The sequence below is a fragment of the Monodon monoceros genome, unplaced genomic scaffold (genome assembly GCF_005190385.1).
Source record: "Monodon monoceros isolate NGI ecotype Baffin Bay Population unplaced genomic scaffold, NGI_Narwhal_1 Super_Scaffold_12, whole genome shotgun sequence".
Taxonomy (NCBI): domain Eukaryota; kingdom Metazoa; phylum Chordata; class Mammalia; order Artiodactyla; family Monodontidae; genus Monodon; species Monodon monoceros.
The window spans coordinates 164,252,224-164,277,355 of NW_021703768.1; the positions used below are offsets into that span (position 1 = coordinate 164,252,224).

Consider the following 25,132-nt stretch of genomic DNA (forward strand, 5'->3'; position numbering starts at 1 on the left):
CCCACAGCAGAGGGCGTAGGGTGGTGGGTGCCTTAGAGGTAGCCCCTGGTTACCCAGCCAGCCTGGAAGTCTGGAGTCTCTGCCTTTCCCTAAATTCAGCCACAGCCACCGGGACAGGCTTCTGGGAAGGGATTCTTAGAGGACAGGTTAATTCACTTGCAGATGTTCCCTTTAGGCTTTCTTAGATATTCATAGTTCCCATCCTAGCCTGCCCCAAGTTTTGTGTATTTACCACGATGCCACCTGCCCCGCTGCTACATCCACACTTTCCCAATTCCTCACCCATTCTGCAGAGCCAAGTTGGGGTGGTAATGCATTCTCTTCCCTGGAGGTAGAGGCAAGGGTTTGCCCCCCTCCCCATCCTCAGCCAGTCCCCTTCCTCTATAATCCAGATCGGGACTTGTCTGCCTTACTCCCCCCACTGTTGCCCGCTCTGTGTCTGCCAAGATTCAGCCCGGACTTTGTATGAACTGGCCGGTTTACTATTTAGGTCTCCCTTGGATGGACTCCCTTCCCCGAGCATCTAAGCCAGGGATTTGCTCCTCCCCACCCATCAGTCTTCGCGTTGCACCCATCTTTCATAAAATGCCAGGCTTCCAGGTTCGCTCTCCCGAGATCCTCACCGGATCTTACCTCTCAGGACCTTCCCGTACCCGCCCCCCTCAAGGATCCTTGCCACCCCCCTCCAGTTTTTCCTCAGCCCCCACCTTGCACTGAGCTGTCTATTCTGCCCAAGTGCCTATTTTTGGCCCGGGACCCGGTTTTATAGTCCCCACTGTGGGTCTTGGCAGTCACATCTCTGGCTCCGGGGATCTAAGCCAAGTCGGACTGTCTTCCCCACCCCGGGGTGGGGGAGCGGTGCAGGGCTCCCTTCGGTAGCCTCAGCCTGAAACCTGCCCCTCGCCTCACTCGGCCAGATGCCTAGGAACACGCTGGTTCCTTGCCCTACTTCTTCAAGTCCACCGGCTGCAGTGCAGTTGCTAGGCTGTGGAAATCCGTACCGAGGTTTTGCTCTTGCCAAGAACCTAAAATTCAATTTTTTTTCTCCCTTCCCCCGACCCCCTCCCAAAGCGAGACGTTTGAGGTGTTTATATAGATACTAACCTCCCCCTAACAACCCCCCCCCCCCCCCCGCTCCTCCGGCCCGGTCAGCTCCAAGCCCTTGTCCAGTTGCCAGGGATCTTTTGCTGGGGGTCTTGTCCCATCCCGCATATTCCAGTCCTGGCTTTGCGGCCCTCCCTCGCCTTTCATTGTAGGTCTGGTCTCTCAGGGTAGCGGCCTCCTCATTGCATTCCCTCCGCATCACCCCTGGATTGTGAAACCGCTTTTACCTGCCCGCTTCGGTGCAGCCAGCGCTCCGGATCCTTTCGAGTTCGAGTCCATCCCTCCTTTTGCCCCTCCTTCTTGCACGTAGCTGCCAGGAAGACGGCCCACGCGCCTTAGCCGCTAAGCAGCCCCCTCCTGGAGCCCCCTGCGAGCCCAGGTCTGGGAACTCTAGGCCAGGTCTTGCTTGTTCCCACTGCATTAGGCATGACGCATTACTCCGTCTCCCGAGGAAGAATCCGGCCCGAAATTTGCGTGCCCCGGGTGCATTTGGCCCTGTCGCAGCTCCCTTCGTTCCTCCCATCTCTATCTAATCCAACCCGGGTTTTGCATACCTCTTCCAGATCTCTCCCATTTCTCCCCTCACCGGGCTCGGCGCCTTTCCGTTACTTCGCTACGGGCAAAATCCGCCCCGGGTCTTCCTTGAGCTTGTCTCCCCTCCCCCACTTCCCGTTCCAACGCCGGGATCCAGCTCTTCGCCTTCCCTCTCCCCGTTTTTCCAGAGGGGCTAGAGGGGGTGAAGGGGAGTAAAGTCCATCCCGGGTTTTCGGGCCTGCCGCCGGTGCGCTCGGGCAGGTTGCTGCGGCCGGTCCTGGGCGGCGGCTCCGCGCCGCGTTTTATGCGCGCCCGCGCCCCCCTCCTGGAGCTGGTGCGCCGGAGAGAGGGGTGAGCAGGCGGCTTGTCATTGCTGGTGCCCGGCGCCGGCTCTGTCCGCGCGTCCTGCGGTGCCCACGGGCCCGGCTGGGCGCCCCCCCTTCAGCCACCCCGGGGGCGCGACACCGCCTCGCCTGCCTACAGCCGCGCCCCCCCTCAAGCTCCGCGGCGCCCGCCCCCTATCCGAGCCCCCTGCGGCCACTGCGGGGAGCCCGAGCCGTCGGCGCGGGAGCTGTAGTCGCTGCGGCGCCCCCGCCCCGCCGTCTGCCGAGAAGGCCCCGGCGGATGGGGCCCCGCGGGCCCCGGAGCGGCGCCGCCGGGCGGCGGGGGGCTGCAGGGGCGCCCCAGCTGCCCCGTTAACCCCTCGGCTGCCACCGTCGGAGGGGGCTGGGAAGTCGCCTGGGCGCACACGTGCAGCCTCCGTCGGGGCCGCGGAGCTGCGGGGGAGATGCGGGCAGCTGCTAGCGCCTCTTCGGGGGGCTCCGCCTCGCCCCAGCCCCCGGAGCTTTGACACCGCCCCCGCTCCGCTGCCTACCTCCCTGGGAGGGGCGCGGACCCGGTCGCCCCCAGCCCCGAGTCTCCGCTGCCGCGAGGGGGCCGCCTTTGGAACTGTGTAATACGCTTTTTTTTTTTTTTAATTTTAATTTTTGTTTGGTGGCGGTGGTGCTGGGCCCCGCCAACCCTCGCCCTTTTAACCCCCGCCCCGGTTCCGGGAGATGTGCCGGGCGGGGGACCTGGGTTCGCGGAGCCGCAGGAGAGACGCGCAAAGCCGACCCCGGAGCGGCGCCGGACAGGTGAGTGTCTGCGGCCCCAGGGCGAGGGGGACGCCGTACCTGGGCCAGGTGTGTGGGCCGAGGTAGGGAGGGTGGGAGCCGGGGCCTGTGCTAGCCGGGAAGGGGGAGGGGATGCTGGAGCCGCGGGTCACCGTACAGGAGCGCGAGGAGAATCGAGGGCGGCCTGCACCTCACCCGCATCGGCCAGCGGACCGGGAGGGGCAGCCCCCATGGAGTGTCGGGGGTGCGGATGCGCGGCCGCGGGGTGCCCGGTGGGGGGAGGGGACAGCGAGTGTGCCCGCGCGTGGCTGCGTGTGCCCGCGCGCGCGCCAGCCTTTGTGGGGAAGCGGCGCGGCGGTGCCTGCGTGTCCCCGGTGCGTGTGCGCGCGGGTGCTTGGCGCCCTGTTCGTGTAGGTGTTTGGGTGTGAGCGGAGAGGGTGCGTGTGCGCGCCGCGCGCGGGCCCTGGCCCCCAGAGGAGCCGCGTTGGGGGCTGGCACCGCTGGATGCCGGGCTGGGGGTTGTTTTTCTCTGGGAGGCAGAGGCGCGGGGGATGGGGAGGGGTCTGTCTGGGTGTCTGGCCGGCTGTAGCCACCGAGAGCATCTTCCCTCCGCGGTACCCGGTTAAGCGTGGGAAGCTGTTGGGTTTAATCCACCCGGATTCGGGCTTTGAGAGCAAGCCCTCCCTCTCTCCCAGGTGTTCACTGGGTAAAGCCTGGGGGTTTCAATTGTCATCTTTCCATCTGAGGGTCCCGTGACCGGAGTCCGTGCAGAAGAGGGTGGGCAGCGCTGTGTGTGCTCCAGCCCTGGCCAAAAAGTGGCCCCACAGGCATTTCTCCAGTGCACCTCTGGCACCCATCCGAAGACAGCCAGCCCCCTGCCTGCACACAGCCCGCACGCACATCCCTGTCCCTAGTCTCCCAGTCTCGGTCAGCACCCAGCCCCATCCCTACCCCTACCCAGCACCTCACTGTACCTTCCCCCGCAGTCCACTCCTCCCTCCCCCACCTCTCCCCCCGACAGTCATGGCAGCTGAGTGGGTGTCCCTCTGTCCCAGCCTTGAGAACAGGGCCCCCTTTCCTCCTGGCTTCTGCAGGACCCAGGGCCTGGGTTCCGCTGCCCACCTCCAAACATGTGGTGTGCAGGGGGAAGCAGGGGGAGGGGTTCAAAATGGCTGCCAAGATGGCTGGTTGTCTCTCCGCCTCTCTCTTTCTCTTTCTCTCCCGCTCTCTGCTTGCCCTGTTCTCTTAGCTGCTTCAGGAGTCATCGAGGAGACCGGGTTGGACAGTGTGAGGATAGGTGTGGGGTACTACGCTTGAGAGTGGATATCTGCTCTGGGCCTGTGGATCTCAATCCTCCTTGGGGAGAGGCCGTTGATCTCTGCTCCTCTCTCCAGCACCCAAGGGCCGGCATAAGCCTGTAACCTGACCCCAGTCCCAACTCCTTCACCCTGGCTAGCAGCCTGGGGGCTCCCTGCCCTCCACGTGGTCTCCTAGGCCTGATGCCCTGAATCGGTCGGTCATTGGGGTGTCAGGGTGCCCCACGGAGGGTCCCCGTCTCTCATCCTCTCCATCTGCTCCATGGCCAGGGGCTCAGGACTCCGGGTCGGCCTGGGTCAGGCCCCAGCTCTGGGGGCAGGTGACTTCTCCTTCCTCCCCACTCCCCTCCCACTAATGCCAAATGTATTACTTAAAAGTAGGATGAAAACAGGGAGACTAAGAGAAGGAATACAACTTTCATTATCATATCGAGAAAGTTATCTGTGATCGTCCTAACTAGTAATTTGCCTGCCATGCTGTTCAGAACTGACTTGCCCATTAATTACGGAGATGAAAAATCATCTGGAAAGCAGAAAAGGGAACCAATTCGATCCCTGGCTGGCAACAGTGGCCCCCACGCACCGAGCACATACGTGTGTGCTCACATGTGAGTGCCCGGCCCCCCTGCTGCCATTGCCACCTTCTTCTTCCTCATTGGCCTCCCACGGGGCCTTAGCTCACCCCATGCTTGTTACTCCTGCTCTCCAGTGCCCTACCAGGCCCACCCTCACTCCAGGGGGTGCCCATCCCAACATCCACTCGTGGGGAGCTGGCCTAAGGCAGGATCACCCGTGCTATGTCTGCCCTTGGACGTGGATACGATGCCCGGGGTTGGGGGAGGGCAGGTAGCTGGGGACCAGCGCATCTGGGCTGTGGGGCCTGCAGGGAGGAGGTGGAACGCAGGAGACTCGAAGCCTGGTTTCTATTCCCAGCCTGCCCTGGGGAGCCTCTTCTCCTGGGGGGCCCAAGGAGGACCCTACCGGCCAGTGGGGGAGGGGCCAGCGGGCGCCCTGGCTGCTCTGGAGTCTGTTCACATCAAGCGATCTGGTCCCGGCTTGGGGTCCACCTGCATGTGCGGGGCTGCCTGCTGCCTGCGCCTGGCATCTGCGTCCTCCCTGGGTGCCCAGGCTGGCAGGAGAGAGTGTGGCGCTTCAGCCCCAGCCTGGGCATCTGGGGGTGGGGGTGCCGATCCCAGGAGGCTGTGCTGCTTGGCCCCAAAATGGGTGCCCGTGATGGAGAACAGGAGGAGAGGGATCCCCGATGTCCCCACCCTCTGGCCACGGGGAGCTGAAGCTTTCAGTCTCTGCCCCCTCCTACCTCTCCAGCCAGACGTGTGGCCAAGGACACACAGGAGGCTCTGGTTTCTGTGTGGGCTCCTCTCGAGGATTCAATTTCCAGACACCAGACATTTCCCCTCCTCCAGCCCCTCCAGGGAGGGGGGGGGCGGGGGGGGGGGGATGCTCCTGAGATGGGGGTTCCCTGGGTCTGGAGCTGGACCTGACTGTACCGGCACTCCTCCCAGCTCTCGCCTCGGCCACCCTGATGAAACAGAAAGTGGGGTCCCAGGTGGGAGGGGACCACTGAACAGAGGTCTGGAAGTGGCTCCCACTGCCCCTGGAATCCAGTCCTCTGTTACACATCTGTCCGCACCTGTGTGTACCCGTCCTGTGTGATTTGGATGGTGACCTGGAGGAGCCTGTGTGCAGCCGGCCACGTGTCCGACAGGCGGGTCCTACGTTCATTAAGGGTCTCCTCTGTACTCGTGTTTGTGAGTTTTGCAGAGGGGCTGGCAGTGTGTGTGTGCGTGTGCGTGCGTGTGTGTGTGTGTGTTTCCATGTGTGAGCAGCTCTCTGCATTTTGTGGGCACCTGCAGGCATGCTCCTAGGTGTATGTATGTAGGGCTCCTTGGAGTGAGGCTGGGTGCACCTTTTCATGAAATCTGTGAATATTTGCCAAGTGTCTTTTCACTAGGCGCTGTGCTGGGGACGCCGTGGGGACAGTGCCCCAGTCCTGTCCTCAGGGAGCACACAGTCTGGTGACAAAAGCAATTTCAGTCAAGGGGCTCCTGTCGTAGCAGTGGGGGAGAAGGCTTGTGTCTCCCCATCCGGAAGGGCCAGATTCCCAGCTGGGGAGAGGCAGCCATTGACTCGGAAAACAGCAGCCCCTGCGTCTTGGCACCACAGCACATCCCAATCCCGTGGGGTGTCCTGTGGTCCAAACCTGCATGACCTTCCCTATCACCTCTTCCCCCTCACCCGCTCTCTCCTCACCGCTCCTAAACGCAGTCCTACCCCAGGACCTTTGCACTGGCCGCTCCTTCACTTGGACCCCTCAGCCAGACATCTGCAAAGACTTTGTTCCCTCACCCGCTTCAGTTGTCACCTCCTCAGTAACCTTTACCCATGCAACCTGTTTAAAATTGCAGCCTCCCACCCGCCTCCTGACTTTCCGTCGCGCGGATGGCTTTTCGCACACTCTGTGATTTCCTGATATATTGTGCCTGTTTATCGTCTGTCTCCCCGACCAGGATCCAAGCGCTCAGGGAATTTTTTACTTGGTTTGCTTTCGGATGTCAGGTGCCTAGACTTATGCCTGGCCCACAGTAGGTGCTCAAGAACTCTTAGCTGAGTAAGTGGGAGGGGGCCTCTCAAAGGACTGGAGACCCCCAGGGGACTCCCCCCAGGCTTTGCACAGTGAGGGCTCCCCATCGACCCCGGTCCCTTTGGGGGATCCAGGGCTACCCACCAGGGGCCAGACCAGGCCAGCTCTGCACCTGTCCCATGAAGACACCTGTGAGGCCTCTCCCTGAGGTGGCCTCATGGGTGCTCTTGTGTGTGAGGGTGTCAGTGTGGGCAGGCGGCTCCCCTGCAGGGCCGCATGCATATAGGGTTTAGAGCCTGGAGGGTAATGTGGGGCCCCCCTGCCCTTGCCAGGGGTAGGAGTGCCATGGTCAAGGACTGAGCAACCCCTCCTTTGTGGGGACACTAACCCAGGCTCTCTCTCACGCCCCACCCTTGTTTCAGTGGTCTGTCCCGGCGCTGGGGAATTAGCCAAGTAGAAGCCCCCCTGCCACCCTCCCCCCAACTCCAAAATTTGGGGAAGACAAAAATTGCAATAAATAGATGCTCAGGCTAAAAATAGCCTTGCCCACCCCCCCCCAAAGCTAGAAAGAGCCAGGACCTCTCCCTCAGAGGCTAAAAATACCCGGTAGGCCAGGCAGCCAGGTGGGCGCTCCTGTCCAGGATCGGGGAGGTGGTGCAGACAGGTGAGGGACCCCGGGCAGGGTCTCCCAGCTGTGGCGTTCCTGACACTGGGGCTGTGTCATTTTTGGCAGGGGGAGTGACGTGTGCATCATAGGACCTTTTAGCATCCCTAGCCTCGACCCTCTAGCTACCAGGAGCATCCCCCCGCCCCCGCCCCCGCCCCCGCCAGCTGTGACACCTAAAAACGTCTCCAGACATCGCCAAACAGCCTGGGAGGAGGAGCAAAATTGTGCGCCCTCCCAGGTGAGTAGCACTGCTCTAGATCGGGGTCGGCAAAGTCCCCCTGTGAAGACCCAGACGGCAAGTACTGGAGACTTTGGCGGGCTTACCAGTCTTCTTCTCCCTCTTCTTCTTAACCCTTTGAAAGTGGCAAAACCGTTTTTAGCCCGTTGGCTGTGGGCAGTGTCCAGGCCATAGGTACCCAACTCCCACCCTGGAGCACCACCGCCCTCCCGCCCCATTGCCCCTGGTGGTGGAGGTCAGGGCATCCTTGGATGCCCCTCATCAGCAGAGGGACAGCCCCACTGGGGGCAAGTCTGCTGCTGTCTGTCCCTTTCACCTCCCTGCCCTCACCTCCTCCCACTCCCCTGTGGTCGCTCCCTCACTGGTTCTCAAACATGGCAGCCCCCGGCCAGCCCCAGGGCCTTTGCACGAGTCTTCTCCTCCCTGGGCACCTCTGTGGCTCCTCCCTCAGCTTCCCAGAGCTTTGCTGACATGCCCAGCCTTTCCCCATCACCGTATTTAAGATTGCATGACACCCCCCCACACACATACGCACAACACTAGTACATCACGGGATTGACCTCTTTAGTGTTTGTTCTTTGTGTCTGGCTCGTGCATGGCTGTCTCTCCAGCACCTAGATCAGCGCCTGGTACACAGTACGTGTTCTAAAAGAGACGCGTAGGATTGCTGGATATCACTTCTAAGCTCCATAACCACTGTTGTGAGACTTTCAACCCATTCCCCTGGGGAAGAGACAGAATGCAGAGGAGGGAGGTGGGGGCCTCGTCACACAGCCTAAAGTGGGCACAGCTGGGATTTGAACCTAGGGCCCCGAGACCCAGGGCCTCTTCACTCTTGCCCTGCGGAGCACCGTCTCCCCATCCCTCTGGTCTCTGCCCTTTCGCTGCTACTCTGGTGGTAGCAGAGGGCCCCAGAGCCTTCTTCCATGCACTCTGCCTCAGGCTCTGGCTCCCGTGGGAGCCAGCACTGCTCTGCATGCCTGGAGTGAGTGCGAGACTTGTGGCTAGTCAGGGAACACCTTGGGGTGGAAATGGACCACAGGCCACCATGGTACCAACCCACTGTGGCGAGGAGCGTCAGAGAGGTGCCCGGTTGGCCTGCAAGTCAGGGAGAGCTTCCTGGTGGAGGGGGCTTCCCAGCTAAGATCTGGAGGGGAAAGAGGGATAAAGTGGAGGAGAGGGAGAGTTTGTGAGAGGGAGGGACCTGCCCTGAGGTCAGAAAGAAGGGGGTGGCTCGGGGGGGGGGGGGGAGGGAAAGACATTTCCTGGCCAGGGGGGGAGAGAGGACGCCGGTCTTGGGGGCTGAAGGACTGTTTGTGGGTTTGCGTTTCTACTTGTCCACGGGGCTGGGGAGACCTGTGAAGGGGTCAAGGCCCATGAGACATGGTTGGAATGTTTAGCATGCGCTCCCTCTGGCTTGCTTTGTAGGAAAGAACTGCAGAGGGCGGGTGGGTGGGGCAGGGGAGGGTAGTGGAGAGGCCAGTGTGGGTAGGAGGCCACCACAGCTGTCAAGGTGAAGAACCAGGTGGAGGCCTTGAGACATTAGAGATGGACCCGTGTGGGGCTTTCGAGACAGAGTTGACATGATTTAGTAGATGATCGATTGGAAGGGGAGGGGGAGGGGGAAACTGCAGGTTTCTGGTTCTGACAGCAGTGTGGACCTGGAGAAACAAAGAGGGAGGGGGTGGGAAGCACCCCTCCTCACATACACAGTCTGATCTTCCCTTGCCAGCAGGAGTCTGTGAGTACCCGAGTCAGGGCACGTCTTGTCCCCACTCAGAACCTCCACGGCTCCCACCTCACTCCCACAGGCCCTGCTCGCTCTGCCCTGTAAAACCCGCCCTCACCTCTTCCCTCTCTCCCCTCACTTACTGGGCCAAAGCCACACTTCAGCACATTCCTACCTCAGGGCTTTTGCATATGCTGTTCCCACTGCCTGGATACTCTTTCTCCAGTACCTAGATGGCTCCCCTCCTTGAGACCTTTGCTAAAATGTTACCTTCTTGGCCAGGTGTTCCCTGACCACCCCATCTACATTTGCACCCACGCATACCCCGTCCACTCTCTCTCTCCCCTACAAGCCTATTTTCCTCCAAAGCACTTGTGACCAGGTGGGAGCTAGGTAACTATCCACTGAATGGACAACCTCTTCTGTGGGTCTGTTTCATCTTTGTTCATTAAACAAATTAACAAGAACCCTTTCCTTGCCCAGGGCTGGGCATGCAACAGACAGCCAGGCCAACCCACGATGGAACTTTCCCTGGTGGGATAGACTTTCAGCTGCAGAGCCCAAGTCCAGTTAGGGGAGTAAAATGTGGAGCCCCAGTGTGCCACTTGTGTGGGTACAGGAGGGACCAACACAGTCCTGGCAGGCAGAGCCTTTTGGAGGAAGAAGGGACAGAGGGCAGGAGTCCTCTGGGTATGTGAGAGAGAGATGTGGAGGGTGAGGATAGGCCAGAGCAGAGAAGGTGATGAGAAGGTAGCAGGAGACCAGGGCCTGAAATGCCATGTTGAGGCCTCTGAGGCAATAGGGAGCCATGGAGGACTGTAGGCAGGGAGGGATGTGATTGGGTTTTCATTTTGCAAAGATCACGCTGGCTGCAGGGTAGAGATTGGAAGTGGTGGGAGTAGCAGATAGACGGGGGAGACCGGGAAGGAGGCATCCAGGGAGAAGGGGAGGTTTTGAATGGTCCCACCCCCTGCAGTCCAGCGCCACTTGGCAGCTAGAGTGACCTTTTAAAATTTACAAGACGGACAAACCCCACCCTGTGGCACCGACATCTAGTGGGAGAGAGATAATAAGCAAATAAGTAAAACGTGTGGCTGGCACGCTAGCGGTGAGGGCCACGTAGAAATAAAGCCAGAGCAGGACGCAAGAGTGCTGGGGCCAGCAGGGCCTCCCAGAGCCAGCAGCGTTTGCCTAAAGACCTGAAGGAGGCAAGGGAGAAGCTCTGCAGCTATCTGGGGAGGAGGGACCGGCCAGTGCAAAGGCCCTGAGAGGGGACTGTGCCTGGTGTTAGTGAGCGAGGGGGAAAGTGTAAAGAGGTGAGGGTAGGGAGGGGACAGGGCAGAGTGTGCAGGGCCTTGTGGGCCGAGGAAGGGCTTTGGCTTTTGCTCTGAGTGAGGTGGGAGCCTTGGAAGGTTCTGAGCAGAGGAGGGATGTGCCCAGACTCGGGGTGCTCACGGGCGCCCTCTGGTGGCTGTATGTGGAACAGACTGGGCAGCAAGGATGGAGAGCTGGGAGACAGGGGAGGAGGCGACAGGGCTGGACCAGGGAGGGGACCAAGGAGTCAGGAGAAAGTGAGCAGATTCTGAAGAAGGAGACGCAGGAGCTGCTGTAGGGATGAGAGGAGAAGAGGGGTCCAGGATATCTGTATGGTTCTTGAGCGCCTGGGAGGACTGGGCTGCCCTCTGCTGAGATATGGGTAGATGAGGGGATGGAGCTGAGGGTTTGGTGGGGACCCTGCCCTCCCTGAGCCCACAGCCCCCTTCCTGAAGGAGGTTATGTGACGGACACTCTCTGGGCACTTGCTCCATCTCTGTGAGGGAAGTCTGTTAGTCCCAGAGTAGGGATGGGGAAATGGGCTCGGAGAGGCCAAGAGCCTGGCCCGAGATCACACAGCAGATTGACACCCAGGAGCCAAGTCCTTGGACCTATCCCAGGGCCTGCTGGTTACCCACTCTGCCATGCCCGAGGGTTTCCTGGAGGAGGTGGGCCTGTGGAGCTGGGCTCTCGGGCTGCTGGGTTTGGGGAAGACTCAAGGCTGCTTGGGACAGAGCAAGAGGCAGGAAGCTTGTGTTGAGGGGCCCCGGAACATTCAGACTCCCACCCACTCAAGCACTGAGGGTTGCCATGGCAACCTCACTCGAGGGCAAGCTAGCAGTGCCTCCCCTCCTCCAGCAGCTGGTTCTTCTCCTATCACCCGCCCTCCCCTGCCCCATGCCAGGGCACCTGAGGACAGAGCCTGGGCCATGTCACCCGGCCCTGGGACCCCACTGCACCCGCCCCTTGACTTGAAACTGATATGGGGCTCAGGCAAACCCGGAGGCAGGTGTGGGACCCGTGGGCGGCCCACGTGACCTGGGGGTCCGACACACCTGGGGCTCAGAGGGTGGTGGGCCCTGCTTCCCATGGGTTAACTTGGGGCCGCTCAAGCCCTCTGAGGCTCGAGGTGGGGACAGACACAGGTGGGGGCTCACCTGACCCCTGTGGGCGTGTCCACTTCTCAGGATACTTACACAGGTGCAGTGGGGGCCCAGAGGAGGGGGCTTTCGAGGGCCCCCAGGTCTCCCCAGCTCCCCATGCTCAGCCTGGGGTTCAAAGACCCCTTGCCAGTCAGGTGCCCCTGGGATCTCACTTTCCTCTTGTGTAAAATGTGGGTATACACTCCCCACCCCCTTACTAAGTTCTTCTGAGGATTAAAGGAGATACAGGCATGCAGTGCTCAGAACGGGGCACAGAGGTGTCAGCCGCTGCCCCTGGCATGGTGGGTGGTTCTGGCAAACTGGAGATCCCAGCTGGGTCCCCACACCCTGTAGTTGAAAGGCTCCCCTGAAGTTGTGTGGTTCAGGGCCCTGCCCCCATCTCTGCCTCAACTCCCCCGCCACGTGCCCTGATACCCTGTGCGAGTTTGCTAGGGCTGCTGTGACAACATACCCCAGACTGGGCTCTGACAACAGAAATTTATTATCTCCCAGTTCTAGAGGCCCAGAGTCCAAGATCAAAGTGTCAGCAGGGTTGGTTCCTTCCTCTCCCCTGGCTTCCGGTGGTTTGCCAGCAATCCCTGGTTTGTAGACGCATCACCCCAATCTCTGCTTCCGTCTTCACGTGGCGTTCTCCTTGGTGGTTGGGTGTGTGTGTGTGTGTGTCCAAATATCCCCTTTTTATAAGGACACCAGTCTGATTGAATTAGGGTCCACCCTAATGACCTCATTCATTTTAACTTGACTACCTCTTTATCTCCAAAGAAGATCCCATTCTGAGGTGCTGGGGGATAGGATGCCGGTGTATCTTTTTAGGGGGGAGGAACACAATTCCATTCATCCCAAGGCCTCAGGGGTAGTCGGGCCTGGGCCTCCCAGGTGGCTCCCACCTATCCACGTCTGACCTCACCTCCTCGCTTAGGTGAGCACCAGGCAGCAGGTAAAACTCCCCAGGGCCGAGTGGGCATGCACAGGCCAGGACGAGAGGGAACAGAAGCTGCAGTGCCCAGTTCCCCCTGCTGCAGCCCCGAGGTACGGACAGTTCTGGGGGTGCCTGGGGCTTCCTGGAGGAGCTGCTCCAGGGAAGGGGCTTCAGGGAGCAGCAGGCAGCCCATGGGGAACACTTTCTGTGCCCCTGAGGCAATGGTGCCCAGCCTGTGTGGGCCAGGCTTGGGCCCCAGGTCACAGGGCAGACGCCCCGTCCAGCTGCCCCCATCACCATCCTTGTGTTCATCTGGTCAATATTTGTTTGAGGACCTACTGCACGTCTAGGCACCAAGGGACGGCCTCGGGAGCTTCCATTCTCCGGGGGCTACAAAGGAAATCCACGAGCGGACGAGTCAGGTCACACAGCAGTGACGTGATTGGTGGGGATGGTGGTGACAGTTCGGCCCAGGACACTCTGTACTCACTATGCACCAGGCATGGCCCTGTGTGTTTCACGGGTATGAATTCATCTTGTTGTGCAGCTACCCTATGAGGTAGCCCCATTTTACAGAGAGGAAGATGGAGACATGGGAGGTTATGGGATGGCGGGGACGGGACAAACGGGCCCTGAACGCAAGGTGCTGTGGTGTGGGGTGGCGGAGGCCCACCCACATCTCTGAGGAGGGGACATGAGCTGAGATCGAAGAGACACAGGCCAAGACTGCATGGTGGGAAGCAGCGTGGCTGGAGCAGCGGGAAAGGGGCAAGAGCCGGGTGTGCGTGACCTCCTGGGATGTGGAGTGGGAACCTCGGCAGGGGTTTAAGCAGGGGAGCAACGTGTCAAGGTGTTTTTTTTTTTTTGGCCGTGCCGAGCGGCTCGTGGGATCTTAGTTCCTCGAACCCGGGCCCTCGGCAGTGAAAGCACCGAGTCCTAACCACTGGACCACCAGGGAATTCCTGACATCTTTAAAAAGTCCCTCTGTGGAAACAAGCTAAGGTGTCCATCAATGATGAATGGATAGGGAATTGCCTGGCGGGCCAGTGGTTAGGACTGCTTGCTTTCACTGCCGAGGGCATGGGTTCAATCCCTGGTCAGGAAAATAAGATCCCGCAAGCTGCCCAGCGTGGCCAAAACAAAAACCAAAAACTTTGACATCTACACACTACTACATATAAAATAGATAGCTACTAAGGACCCTATATAGCACAGGGAACTCTACCCAATACTCTGTAATGGCCTATATGGGAAAAGACTCTGAAAAAGAGTGGATACAGGTATAAATGATTCACTTTGCTGTACACCTGAAATTAACACAACATTGTAAATCAACTATACTCCAATAAAAAATTTTTAGGACTTCCCTGGTGGCTCAGTGGTTGAGAATCCACCTGCCAATGCAGAGGACACAGGTCCGATCCCTGGTCCGGGAAGATCCCACATTGCCGCGGAGCAACTAAGCCCGTGCGCCACAACTACTGAAGCCCGTGGCACCTGGAGCCCGTGCTCTGCAACAAGAGAAGCCACCGCAGTGAGAAGCACATGCACCGGAACTAGAGAAAACCTGTGCGCAGCAACGAAGACCCAACACAGCCCCCAAGAAATTTTTTTTAATTTTTTTTTTTTTTTTTTAATGATGAATGGGTAAACGAAATGTGGTCCGGCTGCACAGTGGAATAGTACTCAGCCAGAAAGAGGAATAACTGACACAGGCTACAACATGGGTGAACCTCAAAGACATTTTGCTGAGTGAAAGAAGCCACACACAAAAGGCCACAGATTGTGTGGGGATTAGCCAAAAAGTCCGTTCGCATTTTTCCATAACTTCTTATGGAAAAACCCAACCGAACTTTTTGGCCAACACGATATGACTCCATGCATATGAGATGCCCAGAACAGGCAAATGCGTAGAGACAGAAAGTAGATGAGTGGTCGCCAGGGCCTGAGGGGAGAGGGGAGAGGGAGTTCTTGGTTAACGGGGTACCAAGTTTCCGTTTGGGGTGATACAAACGTTTTGGAAATAGATCGCACTGGTTGTGGCACAGCATTGAGAATGCAGTTAATGCCACTGAATTCTATACTTAAAAAGCATTAAATGATGAGTTTTATGTTACACACACACACACACACACACATATATATATATATATAATACCATAATTTTTTTAAAGATCCCTCTGGGTGCCAGTGGCAGGTGAGGGGAGGTGGGGGGAGCCTGGGCTGCAGGAGTGAGAGGGGCTGGAGGGCTGCTGGGAAGAGGTCAGGGCCGTTTGGTAGAGATGGTGATGCCCAGGTCTGGAGGGGGGCTACCATGCATGGACAGGTGGACGCTAGGGTGTTCTGGAGATGTAGACCCAGGACTTACTCCTGAACTGGCTGTGGGGGTGAGGGAAAGAGGAACCCAAGATTTTGACTCCTGGGGTTTTGGCCCAAGGACCTGGGAGGAGGGCGGGGGGACCAGGCACTGAAATGGGGGACTGTGTCCAGTGTGGTCAGGCTCCAGATGCCTTGGAGACCCAGATGGAGGTGTAGACATGAGGAGAGAAGCGGGGCTGGGACTCAGATGTGGCAGTCGTCACGGTACAGGGGGTGTCTAAAGCCATGAGGCTGGTTGGATCCCTGAGGCGGGGTGTGGACGGGCAAGAGGCCTGGGGTCCTGGGGTCCCGGGGTGCAGCCTGGAAGGAGGAGAGGAGCCGCCTCCTTCAGATGGGTCCTCCCCGTGCCCTGACTCTCGCTGTGCTGTGCCAGTACCCTCTGATGGGTCCCTTGGCGGTCTACCGTGTATGTAGACTGTTGTCCTTACCAGAACCCTGCAGATCCGAGGTTTCGAGGGAACTGGGGGCATGAGTTGGGGGGGACCTGCTCAGGCTCACGGGGCATGAAATGGCAGGGTCGGGCTCCAGACCCACATTGGCCCGCTGTCCCCAGAGCCTGGCATCCAGCAGCCTCTCCAGCATTAACCAGACGCTAACCAGTTTAACTCCCTAAGGGAGAGCCAGGGAGGAGATGCTAACCAGTTTAACTCTCTAGGGGAGAGTCAGGGAGGGGAGCAGCCATCAGCCTAGGGTCAGTCCCCCAACCCCCTCATCTGACCATGGCTGGAAGATGGGGTGCAGGAGAAATGAAGTGGTGAAGAATGCCCCCCCCAAACCATGTGAAATTGTAAAGTGCTATGAAATGAACCAAAACCCATCAAAGGCCATATCTGGACAGGGTTGCGGGATAAGAGACAGTTGTGGGCTGAGGAAGTAGAGGGGGGAGTTTCCTGAAGGCTGGGCGCTGGGGAGGGTGCAGAGAGCTGCTGCGGGTCAGGGTCGGGGAACAGGGCTGCAGGGCTGCCCTGTGAAACTACCTTCCCGTTTCACATGAGACGAGACAGGCCTGGAGGGAGGGATGTCCTGCCCCATGAGCGAGCTGCCCTAATCTTTCTTGGGAACCTGTGCCGAGTCCCTGGCCTCAAGTTGCCCATGGTCTAGTGGGGAAGGTAATTTATACAAGAATGTAATTTCAGGTGCCGTGAATTTAAAATGGGGCTAAGGAATTCCCTGGCGGTCCAGTGGTTAGGACTCCGTGCTTCCATTGCAGGGGGTAAGGATTCGATCCCTGGTTGGGGAACTAAGACCCTGCATGCTGCGCAGCGTAGCCAAGAAACAAACAAACAAAAATGGAGCTGAAGGATGACAAGCGAGGGTGGCGGGAGCGGTTAGGGTGGTCAGGGTAGGTCACTCTTCTGCGGTGACCTTGAAGTTGAGCCCTGAATGGTGAAAAGCTCCAGCAGGCGTTTGGGGATGCTGGGAGAGCATTCCAGACAAAGGAGCAGCCCAGGCAAGGGCTCGGGCTGGAAGGAAGCTGGAGCTTCTAGGAACGGGAAGTGGGTAGGCTAGAGAGCATGGTGTTGCTGGGTCACCAGCGGCCTCTAGGCCCTGATGAGGAACAGAGACCCCAGGGGAGGGCAGAGTGGGAGGTTAATACTCGGATTTACATCATTAAATGTTCCCTTAGCACTGAGTGGAGGGCATGCGTGGAGGCAGGGAGTCTGGGAGGAGGAGGCCAGGGCAAGCGTCCAGATGCAGCAGGATGGTGGCTTGGTCCTGGTGGTGGCACTGAGGGCCAGAAGTGGGCAGGTCGGTGAGATACTTTGGAGGCAGAGCCCGTGGGACTTGCTGATGGAGTTTATGAAGGGGAGGGGAGGAGAGGAGTGAGGAATTGAGGAGGATTCCTAGGTTTGGGTTCTGAGATTCATTCAACAAACATTCATTGCTGTGTGTCAGGCCTGTTCTAGAAGCAGGAACAAAACAAAGCAATTCAACGATATCACTGCCCAGTGCAGGGACCCTTCCATAAAAGGGAGAAATATTTACATTTGAACGAAGGCCCAAAGGGGGTGAGGGAGCAGAGGAAGAGGCCATGTGAATAAATGGTGGACAGAAGATACACGCAGAGGAAGTGACAAGTGCTAAGGCCCTGGGGCAGGACCTGGTGTGGTTGAGGAATAGCAGGAGTGGCTGGAGCAGAGGTGGGGACAGGGAATCACCTGGACTGGTGGATAGGCTTTCATTTTGTGTGTGTGGGAAACAGTAGTCGGGGTTCTTTTGAGAGATTCCAAACTGGACATAAGGGATTTGGAAAGTATTGGCTGGTCGGTGGTGTTGAGCCCGTAGGACAGGCTGGGGTGACGGTGGGAGAGGACAGACCAGGGGTTTGCACGCTGGAGGGCCCGTTAAAACACAGGTGCTGGGGAATTCCTTGTCGGTCCAGCGGTTAAGACTCTGTACTTCCACTTCAGGGGGCACGGGTTCGATCCCTGCTCGGGGAACTAAGATCCCGCATGCCGCGCCAGCGCGGTCAAAAAGCAAACAAACAAGAAAGCATGGGGTGCTGACCCTCCTCAGAGAATGTGCATTTCTAGCAAGTTCCTGGCCAGGCTGGTGCCCCTGGGCTGGGGCCATGTTGGAGAACCAGAGTGTAGATAAAGCAAAGGACTGAAAGTAAAGATCTGGGTGTCCAGTCTCAAGACGATCCAGGGGAGACGGAGGCAGTGAGAAGAGGAGAGGCCACGAGGGAGAAGAAGTGGGTCAGAACCCGGCTCTGTGCCCTCAGAGCCTCTGTGCCCGAGGATGGGCAGACGGGGTGGGGTTGGAGAGAATTGCAGGGGTCGCCACACAACTTCCACCCCTCCTTCACCCTCCCTGGCCCCCCAGGGGCTGCACCCACCCCTCACCCTGCCTGCTTGTCTCTGGCTTACCCTGAAGGTTTCTCCTGAGAGGAAAGAGGGGACTCAGTCATCCCTGGTCCCTGATCTGTGGCACCAGCCAGCTGGATTCTAATTAGCTACCAGAGCCAGAGAAACGGGAAGCAGGGGACCAGGGGTGGGGACCTGGATTCCTGCCCAAGACCCAGAGGTTGCAAGCTGCGGCCAAGACGCCTGGGTCCCCCACCCTGGACGCTGTGCTGGGTGAGAGAGCCGGGGCGGGGGAGACAAACAGGCAGGGTCTTGATTTTGGGTCGAGGAAGAGGCTTCCAGAGGGCTCTCCTCCTCCGTGATGGAGGGTCTGAGGCCTGCCGGGGTACAGGTGGGCCCTTCACAGCGGTGACAGCGTGAAGCGTTGCCCCAGCCACCCGAGGGGGGCTGTCAGACACCAGGAGGCGCTTCCAGGAGGTCCAAGATGCCCAGATGGGTGGGTCCATCTGTTGGGGTGGGAGTGGAGGGTGCAGTATAAACCAGAGGCCTTGGAAGGGGTCAGCCTCTGGCCCAAGGGTGCAGCTTCTGTCAGATATGGCTGGCTCGGGCGGGTTACATCGCCCAGCCCCTCTTGGGGCTGCAGGATGGAAGCCCTCAGCCACCAGCAGGAGGAGAGGGGACCGGCCCAAACACCCCTCCTACTAGGCCCGCTGGGGGTCGGCCGCTGCCCCCTACCTCACTCTTCCTGTCCTCCCCAGACTGGTGGGCCAGGCCGTGGTACCCACCTGGTGATGCGGGGCGAGGCCGCCTGCACAGGCCACTGAGAGCCCCGAACGCTCCCCAGCCGCCACCATGGCCCGCCTGGCCGCTGTGCTCTGGAGTCTCTGCATCACTGCCGTCCTGGTCACCTCAGCCACCCAAGGTAGGTGCTGCTGGGGCTGGGGAGGGGCCGTGCCTCCAAATCCCTGCTAGGAGGGCGGATAAAACAGTGAAATACCTCCCGACCGCTCGTTACAGTACCCGCTTCAGACCACCCAGAACCAGGCCAGAGGAAGACTTGGTGATTATGCCCCCTAGCACCACCAAGGGGTCCCCGGATCAGCCCCTCACCCCCCAACCCAGAGCACCAGGGTCCATCCCACCAGGGGTCCTAGAGCCTGGGATTCGGGATGTGGCCTCCCGGGACCGGGACAGGCCTTCCTGGTGAGCCGATCCTCTTCTGTCTTGTGTGTGTCTCTCTCAGTGTGATTACATCTCCGAGGCTCTCGCTGGGAAGAAGGTTTAATTAAAGCATGCCCGCTGACGTTTATTTAAAAACAACTAATTACCCGGCTCGGCCCTATGCCGTTCCCGGGATCCTGCACACACCACAATTAGTGCCCCGAGCCTGCCCGCCCACCCTCACCGATTACTCAATTACAATCCCCATGGTGGGCCCAGGTGGGGGCAAGGGCAGGGCGGGAAGAGAGGAGGCCCGCTAGCCTCGCCCTCGCCCTGGGTGTGCCCCCTGCCTGCCCCTCCCAGCCCTGTCTGGAGGGCACTCATGGCGGACCCTGCTCCCCATTGCTGCCTCATACAGCCCCACCCTCCGGGGAGCCACAGAGGTGAAGGGGGCATTGTTCAGCCGTGTCACAGGGCCTTGGCACTGCTCCAGCCAGCTGGCACCCTCCCCTCCCCCAGCACCCATGTTCTCTACCTATCCAGGTCCTGCCCCACAGCGCCAGCTGGCCTGAGAGGGGCTGCTTCCACCCCCAGACCCATCCAAGCCAGCCCTCCACCCCCGGCCTCCTTCCCGGGCCCAGGAAGGGCCAAAATTAGCTACGGGAGCAGATGTTGCTAGAGGAACGCACGTACGCACGTAAAACTTTCCCGCAAGTGGGCCTCAGCTCACCCCAAAATACCCCGAGGGCCTAGCTGCCAGCCCCGTTGGGCCCCCAGGTGGCATTGGAGGCACTAGATCTTGAAAAAGGGGCCCATTTGGCCCTGCTGCCATCATGCACTGGTGCCTTCTCTTCATCTACAAGTGACAGTCCCCGCATTGGAGCCCAGGGCCACTCTGTGCATCCCCCCTCTCTGACACCCTGCAAGGCTTGGCTGGGACCAGTGTCCAAGAAGGTGGCTGCCCCAGCAGGCATGGATGGTACTGAGCCCACTCTGTCCGACAGAGGCTAGCTGCCTTAATCATCTTAATGATAATAGTAATTAGTGGCTTGCCATCTCACTATGTACCGTGTGCGCTGCAACCCTCTGCATGGATCTATGAGATAGGCGTTATCGGCTCCTTAGGGAAAGAAACGGGGGCACAGAGGTGGTCAGTGACTGGACGAGGCCACCAGCCAGGGAGCGGCCAAGCCGGGATTTAAACCCCAGCCAGGGACTTCCCTGGTGGCGCAGTGGTTAAGAATCCGCCTGCCAATGCAGGGGACACAGGTTCGAGCCCTGGTCCGGGAAGATCCCACATGCCGCGGAGCAACTAAGCCCGTGCACCACAACTACTGAGCCTGCGCTCTAGAGCCCGCGTGCCACAACTACTGAGCCCGTGCGCCACAACTACTGAAGCCCGCGCACCTAGGGCCCGTGCTCCACAACAAGAGAAGCCACCACAACGAGAAGCCTGCGCACCACAACGAAGAGTAGCCCCCGCTCACCGCAACTAGAGAAATCCCGCGCACAGCAATGGAGACCCAACGCAGCCAAAAATAAATAAATAAATTTCTACAAAAAATAAACAAACAAACAAACCCTGGCCATCTGGCTCCTGAGTCCCAGCTCTCAGTCTCCGAATGGCATGGGATGGAGACTGACGTGTGACAATGCAACCCCTCTGAGAGCAGAGCATGCCCATGGCAAGTTCTTTCATTGTCATGGCAACCCTGGGAGGTTTCCTAGGTGAAAGCAAGGAGGCCCCTCCCTGTGACGTCCTCACCGAGCACAGCACCATGCACAGCACCTCCTTCAAGAACATTTTCTAGCACAGAATCCTCCCAGTACAGCCCTGGGCTGTGGTGGCCCATTTTACAGATCCAGAAACTGAGGCCTGGTGAGGCTCCAGCAGTGGCTGTCCAAGCTATAGTGTGCATCAGAATCACTGGTGGGTGTATCCATCCAAAGGCTCCTGGTTTCATCCCCAAGATTCTGATTCAGCAGGCCTGGGTCGGGGGGCCCAGAATCTACATTCTGAACATGACGTGTATGCTGCTGATTCCTGGGACACACCAGGAGAAGCCCTGGTCCAAAGGACACACTTGGCCTGTCAGCTGGGAAGTGGCAAAGCCAGACTCTGTGGTTTCTTCCAGAACATGAGCGCATTCCCTCCCGCACCATCTCTGGACCTTGCATGGGGTGATGTGAAGTTAGGGAAGTGCACCAGGCCACCCTTACCTCTGACACTAACTGCGAGTTTGGGGGTCCCCCAGACCACCCCCAGCTTTGATGATTTGCCTGAAGGATTCACAGAATTCAGAAACACCATTATATTCGTGGTTATAGTTTATTACAGTGAACAGATACAGATTAAAATCAGCCAAGAGAGGGCTTCCCTGGTGGCGCAGTGGTTGAGAGTCCGCCTGCCGATGCAGGGGACACGGGTTCGTGCCCCGGTCCGGGAAGATCCCACGTACCGCGGAGCGGCTGGGCCCGTGAGCCATGGCCGCTGAGCCTGCGCGTCCGGAGCCTGTGCTCCGCCACGGGAGAGGCCACAACGGTGAGAGGCCCGCGTACCGCAAAAAAAAAAAGAAAAATCAGCCAAGAGAAGCGGTGCATGGTGCACCATCCAGGAAAGTTCCATGCACGGGGGTTCTGGCGGTCCACTCCCAGTGCAGTCACGGGCAGCAGGAACTCTCCTGACAATGATAAGTGACAACACGCATGTTGTCCAGCCAACCCAGGAAGTTCCCCTGAGCCTTGGTGTCCAGAGTCTTTACTGGGGCTCAGTCACATAGACATGGCTGACCTCAGCCTCCAGCCCCTCCAGAGGTCAGCTGATACCGCGTGACCCAAAGCGCCTACCTGAAACCACATTGTGAGTGTACTAGTTTGCTGGGGCTGCTGTGACAAAATACCACAGACTGGGAGACTTAAGCAATAGAAATGTATTCCCTCCCAGTTCTAGAGGCTAGACATCCAAGATCAAGGCGTCAGCAGGGTTGGTTCCTTCTGGAGGTCACAAGGGAAGGATCAGTTCCCTCACTCGCTGGGCTTCAGTTACCTGGCCCACTCCTTACACCCATCAGGCATCTTCCACTAAGGGCTCCCTCAGGGCCTTTGCACTGGCTGTTCCCCCCGCCTGGAATGCTGTTCCCCAGCACCCGCATGGCCCCTCTCCTTGGTTTGTAGATGGCCATCTTCTCCCTGTGTCTCCACATTGTCTTCACTCTGTGTGTGCCTCTAGGTCCAAATTTCCTCTTTTTATAAGAACACCGTTCATATTGGATTAGGACCCAATAGGGCCCTATTAATGGCCCACCTTAATGACCTCATTTTAATCTGATTACCTCTGTGAAGAAGCTATCTCCAAATTCGACCACATTCTCAGGTACTGAGGGTTAGGGCTTGATTTCAGCATTTGAATTTGGGGAGGGGGAAGACCCAGTTCAACCCATGACAGTTAGCACAGGCTGCCTGGCGTGGCTCAAGGCCCCCAGGTAAACAAAGACACTCTTCTCAAGCAGGACACTTCAGGGGCTTAGAGGGCACCGCCCAGGAGCCAAGGCAAAGGCCAGACCCTCCTTGGGCCAGGTTCATGGCCTTACTACACAGGTGGGCACACTGAGAAGCCCATTTTACAGATGAGTAAACTAATGTTCATACAGTCCGCAGCCCAATACAGTGAAGCTGGAGGTGGCGCCTCTTCGGCGGGGATCTTCCCTCCCTTCCTGGGCCCGGGTGTGACTCTCCCCCCCTCCTCCCTGCAGGCCTGAGCCGGGCCGGGCTTCCGTTTGGGCTGATGCGCCGTGAGCTGGCATGTGAAGGCTACCCCATCGAGCTGCGGTGCCCAGGCAGCGACGTCATCATGGTGGAGAACGCCAACTATGGGCGCACAGATGACAAGATCTGCGACGCTGACCCTTTCCAGATGGAGAACGTGCAGTGCTATCTGCCAGACGCCTTCAAGATCATGTCCCAGAGGTGAGGGGCCCCACCCTGCGGGGCTCCTGGGAGATGGGGTGGCAGCAGTCCCTGGGGTCAATAAGGTGCCTGTCCTCCATGTGCCCCTGGCCAGCATATCCCGTTCACCTTTAGTCTTCCTTTTATGCATTCGACCCATGTTTCCTGAGCAATTACTAGGGGCCGGGTCCCATGCAAACAGCAAATAAGACCCAGCCCATGCCCTGCCAGCCTGTCACCTCCCCAACCTGTACCCTCTGCCACAAGCCCGTTGCCTCCAGAAGCTCATCCCGAGATTAGTGGGGGCTTGCAGAGTAAAAGCCATGGCAGGACAGAGTGAGATGTCATGGGAACTGACAGACAGCCCAGAGGTCTGGTCAGGCTTCCCTGAGGAGGTGATAGTTGAACACAGATGGCAGAAGTGTATGTGCTTGTGAGTGTCAGAGAGAACGTGTGTGAGAACGTGAGGGAGGGAGTGTGAAGACTGTTGATGTCTGTAAGTGTGTGAGTGTGGGGTGCATGTGTGCAAAGCTGCAGAAGCCTCTTTCACACTCACACCCGCACCACCTAGAGCTGGTCAGCTCTTCCTTCAAATTATACCCTGATGTGACCGCCACTTCCACCACCAAGCCCCCCAGGACTGCTACAGTATCTTCTGCCCCCTCTCCTTGCCTGCTATAGTCTGATCCCCCCCATAGTAGCCAGAGGGTGCTCGTGAGCACCTGAGTCAGGTCCTGTCCCTCCTCAGATCACAGCTCTCCTTGGCTTCAGCCTCACTCAGAGCAAAAGCCTAAGTCCTCCCCTGAGGCCCCCAAGGCCCTGCACGTTCTGCCCTGTCCTCTCCCGGCCCTCACCTCCTCCACGCACCTCCTCACTCGCTGGGCTTCAGTTACCTGGCCCACTCCTTACACCCATTAGGCATCTTCCACTAAGGGCTCCCTCAGGGCCTTTGCACTGGCTGTTCCCCCTGCCAGGAATGCTGTTCCCCAACACCCGCATGGCCCCTCCCTCTCCTTACTCAGGGATTTTTAATTTCTTTAATTTTTATTTTTTTATGGTACGCGGGCCTCTCACTGTTGTGGCCTCTCCCGTTGCGGAGCACAGGCTCTGGACGCACAGGCTCAGCGGCCATGGCTCACGGGCCCAGCCGCTCCATGGCATGTGGGATCTTCCCGGACCAGGGCACGAACCCGTGTCGCCTGCATCGGCAGGCAGACTCTCAACCACTGCGCCACCAGGGATTTTTTGTTTTTACCTAACTAACCTCTCAGCGAGGCCTGCCTGACCACCCTCTAAAATCACAGCAACCCGGCCCCCGCCCCTGCCACTTCCCAGCCCCTTCCCTGCGTTCTCTCTTTCTTTCCTAGTCCTGACTTCCATCCACAGTCCCATTGGCTATTTCGCCTCTTTATCGTGTCTTTTTTATGTCTTCCCTCACTAGGCTGTCAGCCCCACGGGGAAAGGGAGCTTTGTCTGTCGCCGCTGTGTCCACAGCCAGATACACCACAGGCGCTCACTGAATTTTTGCCAAACGCCTGAAAGAATGCAGGGTTCACTCCAGGATCCTGAGCATAAAACTGGAAAAGGGAAGGAGGCCTGGGGCCAGCTCTACAGCTCCTTGGGGATTCTAGAGTATGTCACTGGGTGGGGTCACTGAAAGCCTCCCGAGAGTTTTGGGCAGGAGACTGGCGTGATCAGGTGGGTGGGCCAGGCCAGAACCGCTTCATCCCCTCCCTCCCACTGTTTCTCTCTCGAACATCCATTCCGGGAATTCTCTGGCGGTCCGGGGTTTAGGACTGTGCTCTCTCACTGCCGAGGGTCTGGGTTCAATCCCTGGTCGGGAAACTAAGATCCCACAAGCTGCACAGAGCGGCAAAAAGAAAAAAAAAGGAAAAAAATCAAACCTCCATTCCCCTCCAGCAATCTTGTCCCTCTTCCCCGCTTCCCGTCTCCCGACACCCCTGCATGGACAGTCCCAGTCCAGCCTCTCTCTCCTCCTACCTCCTGCCTCCAAATTCTCCCTGCCCACTTCACTCAGCACCGGCCTCAGGGTCCGTGATGTTCTCCGCCATGTGCCCAAGTACCTAGCACAGCAACTGACCCAGTTCCAACGCTCGTGGGGTCTCAGTCCTAGAGGGGTGA

The 25,132-nt window shown here is 58.7% G+C and overlaps 1 protein-coding gene across 1 annotated transcript in view; it reads left to right on the forward strand.

Moving 5' to 3' along the window:
- Positions 1-1,242: 1,242 nt before the first annotated feature.
- The window catches only part of ADGRL1 (adhesion G protein-coupled receptor L1), a 47,719-nt gene continuing 23,829 nt past the window's right edge, over positions 1,243-25,132 (forward strand). Inside the window, 3 exon segments of the mRNA XM_029215874.1 lie at positions 1,243-2,771; positions 18,643-18,806; positions 22,798-23,011. Of these exon segments, the coding sequence (XP_029071707.1) occupies positions 18,737-18,806; positions 22,798-23,011 (284 nt within the window). The 5' untranslated portion in view covers positions 1,243-2,771; positions 18,643-18,736.